This window comes from Odocoileus virginianus, chromosome 6 (assembly GCF_023699985.2).
Source record: "Odocoileus virginianus isolate 20LAN1187 ecotype Illinois chromosome 6, Ovbor_1.2, whole genome shotgun sequence".
In the NCBI taxonomy this organism is placed as follows: domain Eukaryota; kingdom Metazoa; phylum Chordata; class Mammalia; order Artiodactyla; family Cervidae; genus Odocoileus; species Odocoileus virginianus.
The window spans coordinates 33,072,453-33,084,845 of record NC_069679.1 but is presented as its reverse complement, the minus strand read 5'-3'; the positions used below and the strand labels follow the sequence as shown (position 1 = coordinate 33,084,845).

Here is a 12,393-nt window from a genome sequence, read left to right as displayed (position 1 = left end):
TGGAGAATCCCATGGACAGAGGAGCCTGGTGGGCTACAGTCCATAGGATCACCAGGAGTCGAACACAAGTGAAGCAACTTAGCACGCACACAGGCAATATATGCACATGGTACCAATTAAAATATAACACCATGAACATCTTATAATGAAAATTATTACTGCCCTAGCTCACCTCCCCCATGCCCAGGGATAACCCCTTTTAACCATTTACATTTTAGTTCTGATTCCTACACCAATTATGCTTCCAAAACTGCAATTCTTAGGTGTGGCTTATTGAAATGCAATCTATTGGGTGGAAACCAGTAAAAGATAATAGATATTTGCCACCTGCTATTGGTTTGGCTGAAGAAACAAGCTGGAAAAAAGTTAAAGGGAAACCAGTTTGGGTAGGAGAAAAGAACTTATATAAATTAAGCTATTCTTCTCAAGAAACCGAGTGACCTTGTGATTTTAAACACCTGAGTGAGCTCTAGTTCCCCCCACCCCGCAACTTGTTAAATCAATGAATGAACTCTGATAACACAAATACTACCATATGACACTGATCACATGATGATGAATCTTCAATCCTCCAATCACTTAGAGGCAAAAAGTCTGATATCAAACCCCCAAGGCCTCCGTACCAAAAAGACAGGCATCACTGCCAGCTAGATAAGTGGTCATGAAGACAGTTGACTCACTCAGCCAAGGGCGGATGAGGCAAGAACAAAGAATAAAAATATTTTCAAATTCAAGCACTGTCAGTGGAACTGCATCCTACAGATTAGAAAAAAGTTATGTGAACCCATTTTGGTTCCTAAATATTCCATGATCACATGTTCAAACTCAAGGAGGTGAAATATACAAGAAGGCAATGGAAAATCGGCAGCCAAGAACAAGCAGGTAGAACCAAACAGAAGAAAATGTTGAGATTAGCATAGCAAGACAGACAGTAGGATGTTCATGACCTTGTTGGGCAAATATTTATGGGGTGCCTTTGCCAAGCACCATGCTGAGCAATGAAAACCCACTAACCATGCCACCACCCATGAAGTTATTGTCTCGTAAAGAAGACACACGTTAATCAGATAATCACACAAGGAATAAGGCAAGGAAGAAAACGACCCAAGGCACCTGAAAAGTGAGATTCTCGAAAAGCAAATTCAAGCAGGTCAAATGTCAATACAAAGGGAAGGTGTGTGGAACAGCTTCCTCCAAAGAACACCGACCTCTCCACAGGCAAGTAACACAGCACTGCCCAGCTGGGCCCTGTAACATGAGAGCCCCACCCACTAAGCACCCCAGTGTCCGACCAGCACACTCACCAGATTCCCAGAATTACCCCAGGTTCAACTTTGATGTAGAAGTTCACCGTGTGAGGAATCTTCAACTCTGGTTTCTTTAAATCCACAAGAAATGGTGCTTTGACTAGAAAGTAGAATTCATTACCAACTCCCAGAATCAAAGTCTATGTCTTTTAATCACAATCCAAAAAAAGTAATCAGCCTAATGTTTGACATGTTTCTAAGTTATAAGCACTACACTCAATTCCGAGCAAAGTATTTTATTTTATAAACTAGGACTAGCCCACAGAAGAACTGACCCCCACAAATACTCTAAAACTAGACTTAAAAATAGTACCAGTGTGGTAGCCCCTAACAGAGTTTATTCCATTTTATCCCTGTTTCAAGTGAAAAGCAAAGGAGACCATTCACCTAAAAAATAAGAGAGTATAGAAGAAGGTAATGAGTTTTGGGGCTGAGATGTTTGTTTTATTTGGTCGGATGTTTTTTCTTTGGCTGCACCGGGTCTTAGTTGTGGCTCTCAGGATCTTCAGTCTTCCTTGCAGCATATGGGATCTGTAGTTGCAGCATTTGAACTCTTAGTTGTGGCACGCGGGATCTAGTTCCCTGATCAGGGATCGAACCCAGGCCCCCTGCATTGGGAGCATGGAGTCTTAGCCACTAGTCCACCAGGGAAGTCCTAGTAATGAGTGTTCCGTTACTTACGTCATGCATTACTTTTGCACTAAGTAAAACATAGTCACTAGCCATAAACCATGAAATGCCCAAGATCAACGTAACACAAGAGACACGCAGGTGACAGCGCTATCTGTGACTAGAAGAACTGTGTCCCACACTAACACAGCATTCAGTAGAAACAACACAGGAAAATAGATTTCTCACATCAACCTGTCTCTCTCTAGGGATGCAAGCAAAAAGAGGAAGCGAAAAGGAACAGAATACAGAAAGCACTAAGGTATCCAGATTCACAGCTAATTTGAAGGCTGAGCTCCAGGATTGAAATCCCACCCACAAGGCCATGGTTTGCTATCTACCCCAACAGCTCACCAGGATTCATCCTAGACCCCAAAGGCAATATAATTAGGTTTCAGACAATTTAAGTCTAGCCACAAAGATGCTGACATATCTTTCTCACTATGTCATAACTGTAAGGGCAGTGAGTTCTTTAATTGGGAAAAAATATATATAAAGGCAGATTCACAAAAGGTACATACTTACAAAAGTTTACAAAAATCAGCATGTGCATCAGAGGAGGGCAAATGTGTTCTTTTAATGATTTACTTGTAAAGCTGTCACACAGAGTGGCAATTTTCCTTCCGAGTGTGGAACAGGAGTGTGGGAAAGATCTGTAAGATATTGTGAAACAAATAAGGTACTCAAAATCAGTCCAAGTTTTGTCTTGGTTTGTTTTTCCTTTTAACGTCCGAATCAAATTCCACAGACTGATACTGGGAATTACAGGCAAGCTGGCATTTAAGAAAAATCCTTTACAGAACTGTGTGTAATTAGGGCAAATCCAGGCCAGGCACTATGGGAGAACCAGGAGAGGAAAGGACAATCAAGCCCCCAGTCAGCTGCTCAGAAAGCCCCGGTATGACGGGATAGGAGAGGCAGGGACACGGATGCACCCAAGTCAGACTTGCTTTCTCAGTGTACCGCATAGAAAGCCAAGGCTGGACCCCAAAGTCAGCAGGAAACAGGGTTCAGACTGTTCAACAGCTGCCGCAGTTTTTAATCACAATTCAGTGCTGTATGTGCTAGCTATTATTAGTATTAGCCTAAAGTTGAGAATGAATAATCGTCAGATTCCCCCCTCCTTCTGGCTGAGTCTTGGGAAAAAATGAGCCAATGCGAGAAAAAAACCCACTTCTGAGGTGAGTGGGATCGTGAGGAGCAGGGTGGGGTGCAGGGCAGGACCTAGTCAGGTGATGGGTGGTGCAGGGGGAGTCACACACATATTGTTTATTCTACTGTCCCATTGGCATGAACCATCCAAACTGGGAGCCACCAGCAGACAACTTATGATTTTTCCATGAGGGCCCACTCAGGCCACCTGTCTCTAGTCACATCTCCCATGAGAGTTGAGCGTCTCCTGCCTGAACCTTTTAGAAATAAGGGATACAGGAAGTCATTGTCACCACCTCCCACTCCAGTTTTTGTTCACATCATTCCTCAAATGAATCCCTTTTCCTATTGTGAAAGGTCAATAGGAAGACCATCGATGTAATCAAATTATGAGGTTGTGGGGGCTGGAAAGCATGTGTGATGCTCTGTTTCCATGTCCTGATTTCTCTGCTAGACCAGAGGCATCTTAGAAGACGTTACATGTACAGGTTAATACCTGTACTTTGCAAATGAAGAGACTGAAAAGTTAAGTACCCTTCCCAAGGTCACAGAGCCAATGAATGGCAGAGCTGCGTGAATCCAGAGTTGCATGATGATCTCCAGTGAGCTGTCACAGTCCTGGTGAGTTCTCCTTGTCATCCTTGAAGCAAAAATGAGCCCCAAGAAGGGGCTGGGCTCTAGCCAAGTCCAGTTCTAACAGAAAGTTATATCAGGATCCTTTTCTCTTCTGCATCCTTGCCCCTCTCAGGGTCCCTCCTTCCTCCCACTCTCTTCTTCCATCCTGTTCCCATATTCTCAGAAGATACCAAAAGCATCAAAGAAAGACCTCTAAAAAAATTCTCCCTCTAGTGTAATAACTTAAAAATCAGGGCATTTATACATATTTGGAAAAGGCATGGAGGATAATGAATCTCTAATGAATTTTCAGCAATTCTGTGGGGAGCAGAAAAGATAAGCAGGCTAAGGGTGATGGACAGCTCTTCAAATACATCAGCCATAGGCAACTGCATACCCATAAAATCAGCAAAAAAGAAATGAAAATGATTGTTTCATACTTTAAAATAGCCTCTGTGAAGGTGGTTGGAAGGAGAGGACGTTGTTATTCCAATTTTAGAGATAAGATACTAAAACCCAAAGAAGCCATTTTGAGCCACAGATCAAGCCCAGACAGACAGGCAGAACTGAATTCTTATGCTTCCTTCCAGTTGGCTGGATCCAGTTTTCTTTCTCCTGACTCTCTGAACTCCTGCTACCCTGCATGTTAGTCTCCCACTAAGTTGCCTTTTGAAGGTAGCAGGGTGCTTGGGAAGCAGAGGCAATAGAGGGAAATATGCTTCTGTTTTTAAAGAATAATTCATACAGGACCCTTCTCTCAAATAGCTCAAGGCACTTCTGTGAGAAGCGCTGCGGGAAGAGAACACAGTGACCAGATCCCTCCGAGCATCAATAATGCACAGCCGCTCCTTTTAACTATGAGGCTGTCAGTTTGACTTCCCCTAGATCAATAGGGGATCAAAAGTCACCAGCGGCTAATAGACCTTATTTGAGCAGAGGATGCGGTTTCAGTCCAATCCTTGCTCACGGCCAGCACATCAAACAGCCACCTTGACGCTTTGCTGTTCTTTTGCCTACCCTTTGATCAGCTGTGGCTGTAACTGCACAGCCTCCCACAGGGGCCACAGAACCTAACTGGATGATTCTCACTGGCGCTGGAACCTGAGCTGCTATAGGGCCAATCATTCTTGCTTAATGCTCAGAAGTACCAGCTTTGGGAAGCCCAACTCTGACCACAGTTGGCAAGACAACAATTTCAAATGTTAAGACATGCTGCACAGGCATCCTGTGCCCATTCATCCTACCAACACATGCTGATCACCAAACACCAAGTTACCTCTTTCTCCTCCCTCCTTTCCTCCCAACCAGATCCCCTCTTTCCTTCACATCCACTCAAGTGTCCCTTCTTTTTCAAGTCTTCTCTAGACAGATCTTTGCATGGTGACTTATCCTCTCTTTTCACCCCTCCCACTAATTATAGTCAGGGCCAGAGTTTGACTTGTAATTCTTTGCTGATTTTTTTTCTCACTATTAGCCCTGTATCCCCAGTGACAAGAACCACGTCCCAGCTAATGCTGCTTTTACTTTCCACTCTGCCTGGCACAGGGTTGTTGCTCTTTGTTGTTTAGTTGTTCAGTCATGTCTGACTCTTTTGTGACCACGTGGACTGTAGTACACCAGGCTCCTCTGTCCATGGGATTTTCCAGGCAAGAATACTGGAGTGGGTTGCCATTTCCTTCTTCAGGGGATCTTCCCAACCCAAGGATCGAAACTGTGCCTCCTGCATTCCAGGCAGATTCTTTACCACTGAACCACCAGGGCAGCCTTGGGCTGAGTGCCATAAATATCCATTGAATGACAGGTTGAGAACAGAAAAGAGTCTATTTCTTTTGTAAGGGAGAAGGAGGCAAGGCTTATTGGTAGCTTTGGGGGACAGGGAAGGGCTTCCTTCTCTTTTGAGTAGGAATGTGAGCTCCCCAAGAGCAGGGGGTTTGCCTGTTTTATTTATGGCTGTGTGCCCAGAGCCCAGACAAGTATCTGATAGCGAGTAGATGACCAATACACTGGGGAGGATGGAAAAGTTTGTCAGCCTTCTCATGGGGATTTTCTAAGTACCATCTAAAAATGTAAAGGCTTGAAGTGAAATAGGGAGGAAAAAAGGGAAAATAGCCCTTTGAGTTCCCCCAACTTCTTTCCTGAGCATGGTTTCCATTTTTCTAATTCAAAGAAAATCAGCAGCAAGAGATTTACTCTGCTGGGCCCATCCATGTTAAGAAGTGACTACATCTGATGAGACTTTTGTAAGATAAATCCATCCCCAAGGCATTAAAAAATAATCACTGTAAATATCATGGTTAAATGTTCTCCTTGAATCTCATGACACATCACAATAGATCCAGAGCTACAGGCCATCCCAGGCACACAGAGAACCCTCCAGGAATGTTTGCTGATCTAACCAGGCTCCATGAAACAAAAAGGATTTAAGATACTGGATTTCAGTCTGCGCCTCAGTCTGACCTAAATTAGATCAGTAGTTTTTGGCTCGGATGAAGAAATGCTCAAGTTATTTTATTCTTTCAGAAAACATCTCAAGACTTATTTTTAGTAATTAATATTTAGAAGTAATAGGGACTTCCCAAGTGGTACAGTGATAAAGAATGCAGGAGAAACAAGAGTTTGATCCCTGGGTTGGGAAGATCCCCTAGAGGAGGAAATGGCAACCGCTCCAATATTCTTGCCTGGAAAATCACATGGACAGAGGAGCCTGGCATACTAAAGCCCACAGGGTCCAAAGAGTCAGACGTGACTGAGCCACTGAGCATGCACACATGTAGAAGTAACAGAAGATCCCACCTCCCCATCTCCACTCCTCTATCAACAAAGTGGGCTGTTCTCTAAAAACACAAAGCAGCTTTGATTCTGTCAAATAAGTGTTAAATAACCAGTCACCCACTCTATAAAGAACTCAAAAGTAAAAGGTGGTAAATGCCAGCTTTCCCAAAACAGCTGTTTCAGGGATGTAAGGCCCACGATTGTGAAGTTTAAAAAATGCAGCCAGTCAGGACATTGGGCCTGGTGTCCGGATCTAATACAAAAGGGGGCTCCAGCCTGCACTGGGGAGCCAGGGAAAGCTGCACTCTGCCCCCTGCCCTCAGCCACAGCAGGAAGAGAAGACAGGGAATCAGGGTTGTCTTAGCCACTCAGATGTTCCAAATTGAGGTCTCCTGTGCCTGGATGTGATTCTTGGATATTTTGTAGTCAGCAAAAGTTAGGCAAAACAAAACAAAGGAATACAAAGAAGAAAAGTAAATGAAACTGCCAACACCTTCCCACACCAACAAAACAAAATAAGATACCCAGTCTCTTGGGTCTGGGTTCTCCAACCAATACCTGGATTCAGTGCAACAAGACTTGTGACAGGATATTGCTTGCTGGTCGATTCAGGTAGTCTTAAGATTACTGCTCAAGCCAAGGATTCATGGAAGCAAGAAAATTTAAAACCTGCTGACCTAGACATTTCAGATTTAAAGGATGTAAGAACCTGGCATGGGCAATAGCAAGTTATGGTTACGAAGTACTGTGCATCTCTAGCATTGTGGAGAGGTCTTCCTTCACTCCAGGGCAGAGTTCACTCAGGGAGGTGGTTTTCTGACCTTTCCCATCTATCCAGATAGGCCCTTGATCTAACAGAATGCCATCCAAGACAACAACACAGATTATTATTGTCACTAATATTATCCCGCTGTGAGTAAAATGTCAAGGCAGTTAAGAGATTGATACAGAAGCCTGAACCAGCTCTCTGGAACTCCATTTCGGAAGCACCAAAGGGATACACGTTCCTGAAAAATCGTGGGCTTGAGTCTCACTGGCGCTGGTAGGGGCTGAGGAAACAGCCGTCCAAGCGCCCTGGGGGCCTGCAGCCCCTCGGTCCGCGCCGGGTGGTACCTTCCCTGCCACTGCCCGGGCAGCGGGGCGTACGGCGCGCCGCGCGCACTCACCGCAGGTTCCGCACGACCATGTGCCACCACGCGGCCACGGAGTCCCGCTCGTCCGGCTCCATCCCGCGTCGCGTCCCGATCCGCCACCACAGGAGCTGTCGCAGGCCAACCGGGAGCCGGGAGCCGGGAGCCGTGCCCCGGCTTCCCTCCTCCCCCGCGAGGGCGGCGACTACCCGGGGGCCCTGCGGCGGGCGCGGCGGGGCGTCCTACTCCGCGCGGGGCGGGGCGCGGCCGAGCCGGGCTGCCTTCGCGCACCCTCGGCAGCACGCAGTGATTTGTGATAGGCACAAGTGACCTACTCTTCCAGCAGGCCACGCGCGAATTCATTTCTATTTTATCCTATACGTCTCTGTGTGCGCGCCCTGCGTGGAGTGAAATACATTTCTTACTCTGACAGTAATAAAAGTCTGAGAGTCACAGCTTTAGAAGGCCCTCCTGAAGAATATACGCTTTCCTCCACTTTGACCCCCATTTTTTCTTTCTCCCTTTTGTTTTCCCCCTTTTCCGGAATCTTCCCTTCCCAACCCCCGTCTCCTCCCTCTCTCTCCCCCCTTCTCTCTCTCTCTCTCTCTCTCTCACACACACACACACACACACACACACACACACACACACCCTGTCATCATTACTATAATAAGAATTTCTTTGGCTCCCTTCCATTGACTACCAGTTTATCTGTCTGCAGGGTTATGAACTACACAATTCCTCCATGTGTCCAAATTCACCACCTTCTTGGTGTTTTGTTTACCTAGCAGCAGGTAGCAGAAACCGCCCCGCCACTCATCCCTCTTGCATCAGAAGTTGAGGCTTTGAAAGATTTGGTGAGGATGCGCTTATGCTTGCATAGCGCACTGTTTCCTGGGAGCAGAAACTGCCCTCCGCTGGAGCTGTTCCAGGGAAGCCACCTGGCAAAGTGTGAGGATAAGGGGTTAAAAGGGAATGAGGTTCCATTTGAAAGCAATTTGATGTCAGCACCAAGACTACATCTGGGAGGCAAGGGGCAGCCTCCTCAGAGGGAAAATGTGGTCTCTAGTGTGTCTGAGCTTTGGAGGCTTTGCCAGTTGAGCGGAAGGCACAAGGGGAACTGCTCACCCACAGAAAGTGCAACTGGCCAGTCTGGAGGAAAGCACCAAAAGGCAGTTCCCTTGCTGGGCTGGGCAATTTCAGATAAGTGGTCAGAGGAGGGGGAGCTTTCTTCACTGCTTCTTGGAATTGCTCTAGGAATGTCAACTTTTGGCTGCACATCAAGATAGAAGCTGAATCAGATCAGGAAGGACTAAAGGAATCTAAGCCTGATTGATGAGCCAGCTGCAGGCGGGTCACACCCTGCGTGGTGAGAAAGGTTATGCCAGCATCAGATTCCATCCCTGGAGTCATTCATCAGTGGGTCCGGAATCTCCGAGGTCTTATTCTGGGGAGCTCCAGAGGATCCCCTGGGGCATGCCCTGTGGAGGTGGAAGGATCAGAGATGGAGGGCAGAAGGGGAGGGAGAGAGAGCAGATGCTATTGGTCCCAGATTCTATGTCCATCTGTTTATTCAGGTTGAAAGCTCAGAGGCCTATGTGCTGATTGAGTAAAGTTGTAAGCCCCAAGTCTATGGAAATGTTTGAAATGCTCAGCAAAATCTCTGAAGTTAGAAATCACTATGGCCCATTTTTTTTTTACTTTTTTTGGGGGGGGGCATTTTTTTTTTAAGACTGTATAAATTAAAACCCTAAGAGAACATAGCCTGGTACTCTGTGATGACCTAGAGAGGTGGGATGGGGGGAGGGGAGGAAGATTCAAAAGGTAGGAGATATATATATATATATATTATAGTAAAATTATGGCTGATTTGCCTGTTTGTACAACAGAAACCAAAACAACACTGTATAGCAATTTACCTCCAATCAAAACATTTAAAAAAAAATTTAAGTCCTGGTAGAAAACTTTCCCCAGCATTAATAGTCCTTTTTCAAAAGACACATACTGTAAGTCAGAGAGCAGAGTCTCTGCAATGATTTGGCAAAATATAAAAAGCAAGTGATTCATTTATTCATTAAGCATCTATTTCCTGCATGCATGTTAGGTGCCAGGCACCACATTTGGTGTTACAGGGACACAAAGCAGAATCCTATCTGGCAGAGAGGCTTACCTGCAGATAAAATGATAGCACAAAATAGGGATTGAAGAGTGCCCTCAGGACAGAAATCAATAAAGTTGTGAGAAGGGGTATGCCAAGGCCTGGACATGGAGAAAGGGGTTGGCTACAAAGGGACATAAGGGAACATTTTAGGCTGCTGGAAATAGCCTATCTCTCAAGTGTGATGGTGATTGCATGACTGTACACGTTCCCCAAAATTCATTGAATTGGAAACCTTCCAAGGTTGAATTTGACTAAACATAAATTATACCTTAAAAGCCTGACTTATAGAAAAGTGACCTAAGAAATGCACAGATAAACTGCATAAGTGAACATGTCCTTTCTGATGTCGTAGAAATGGCGAGACAAAGCTATGGGTATGAAACCGATATTGAATGTTATTTGTGCTTCTAGTAGGAAAAAAGATCCCACTTAGAGATAGATTAATTTTACCACCTCAGATTATTCTAGAGGAAAAGAATATCCCAAACAGCTGTCCCATACAGCTGTGGCAGTAAACCACTGGTGAGACAGCGTTTGAGGAACGAAGACCTGGCAAGCAACAAATCACTGATTTTTCCATTACTTGGAGAATGTTTTTTCTTGGAAGGAAAATATTTAATCACTTTGAATTTTCTTCTTTTTTGTGCTTTGTGCTTAGTCACTCAGTTGTGTGACCCCATGGATTGTAATCCATCAGTCTCCTCTGTCCATGGGGATGCTCCAGGCAAGAATATGAGTGGGTTGCCGTGCCCTCCTCCAGGGGATCTTCCCAACCAAGAGATTAAGCCCACATCTTTTGCATCTTCTTCTTTTATTGAGATATAATTAACATATAACATTAAATCAGTTTCTGGTGTACAATATAATGATTCCATATTTTTATATATTTTGAAATGATTACCACATTAAATCTCATTAACATGAATCACCATAGTTATAATTTTTTTTTCCTGTGATGAGAACCCTTTTAAAATCTACTCTCATGCTCACTTCGACAGCACATATACTAAAATTGGAATAATACAGAGAAGATTGGCATGGCCCCTGTGCAAGGATGACACACAAATTCGTGAAGCGTTCCATATTTTGCGTCCCCCCCCCATATCTATCCCCCACATCCACATCCATAATCTATTCACATCTGTCAGTTCAGTTCAGTTCAGTTCAGTCTCTCAGTCGTGTCCGACTCTTTGTAACCCCATGAATCGCAGCACACCAGGCCTCCCTGTCCATCACCAACTCCCGGAGTTTACTCAAACTCATGCCCATCGAGTTGGTGATGCCATCCAGCCATCTCATCCTCTGTCATCCCCTTCTCCTCCTGCCCCAATCCCTCCCAGCATCAGGGTCTTTTCCAATGAGTCAACTCTTCGCATGAGGTGGCCAAAGTACTGGAGTTTCAGCTTCAGCAACAGTCCTTCCAATGAACACCCAGGATTGATCTGTTTTAGGATGGACTGGTTGGATCTCCTTTCAGTCCAAGGGACTCTCAAGAGTCTTCTCCAACACCACAATTCAAAAGCATCAATTTTTCGGCACTCAGCTTTCTTCACAGTCCAACTCTCACATCCATACATGACCACTGGAAAAACCATAGCCTTGACCAGACGGACCAGTGCTGTAACTCACTCATAAGCAAGGTAACTTAACCCATCGAGGGCCCCAGGATTCAGTCTGCAATTCCTCCTCCAAAAAATAAAAAATAAAAAAATAAAATCTACTCCTTAACAATTTTAAAATATACAATACAGTATAATTAGCTGTAGCCAGTAAGCTGTATATTACATCCACAGGATTTATTTATTTTATAACTGGAGGGTTGTTTTGTATCGTTTGACCCCTTTACCCGTTCATCCATCCTCATTCCCACCTCTGGCAGAAGCAACCAGTCTGTTCTCTGTATGTATAAATTTAGCTTTTGTTTATTTTTAGATTCCACATATAAGTGAGACCTTTTCTTTTGTCTTTCTCTGACTTATTTCACTTAGCATAATACTCTCAGTATCCATCAATGTTGTCACATACGTGGCAAGATTTCCTTCTTTTAATGACTGAATAATATTCTACTGTGTATATATACATATATATATATATGTATATATCACATATTCTTCATCCATTCATCCATTGATGATCACAGCTTGTTTCTATGTCTTGACTACTGTAAAGCTACAATGGACACTGGACACATATCTTTTTGAGTTAATAGTTTTATTTTCTTCAGATAAAGACCTATAAATGGAATTGTTGGATCATATGGTAGTTTCATTTTCAACACCAATTTACATTCCCAGCTGCGCATAAGGTTTCCCTTTTCCCCACATTTTCACTAACACTTCGTATTTCTTGTCTTTTTGGTAACAGCCATTCTAACAGCTATGAGATGATATCTCATTGTAGTTTTGATTTGCTTTTTTCTGATGATTAGTGATGTTGAGTACCTTTTTGTGTATCTGTTAGCAATCTGCATGTCTTCTTTGGAAAAATGTCTGTTCAGATCCTCTGCCCATTCTTTTCTTAAAATAAACAGCTTAATTGAGATATAACTCACATACCATAAAGTTCACCCTTTTAAAGTATACAATTC

The 12,393-nt window shown here is 44.1% G+C and overlaps 1 protein-coding gene and 1 non-coding gene across 4 annotated transcripts in view; one reads left to right on the top strand and one right to left on the bottom strand.

The window, feature by feature from the left end:
- Window positions 1-8,166, bottom strand: part of ABHD12B (abhydrolase domain containing 12B) — a 42,845-nt gene extending 34,679 nt beyond the window's left edge. The window contains exons 1-3 of one of the 3 annotated variants that reach the window (XM_070469117.1): window positions 7,682-8,166; window positions 2,502-2,629; window positions 1,305-1,407 (exon numbers count right to left, since the gene is read on the bottom strand). In XM_070469117.1, the coding sequence (XP_070325218.1) occupies window positions 1,305-1,407; window positions 2,502-2,629; window positions 7,682-7,743 (293 nt within the window). In that variant the 5' untranslated portion in view covers window positions 7,744-8,166. The remainder of the gene's footprint in view (window positions 1-1,304; window positions 1,408-2,501; window positions 2,630-7,681) is intronic. The other 2 variants (XM_020897978.2, XM_020897979.2) reach the window with 2 other exon arrangements.
- A 2,622-nt stretch (window positions 8,167-10,788) lies between these two features.
- Window positions 10,789-10,895, top strand: LOC139035737 (U6 spliceosomal RNA). Its single transcript, XR_011488456.1, has one exon. It is a non-coding gene; the product is annotated as a U6 spliceosomal RNA (small nuclear RNA).
- The last annotated feature ends 1,498 nt before the right edge of the window (window positions 10,896-12,393 follow it).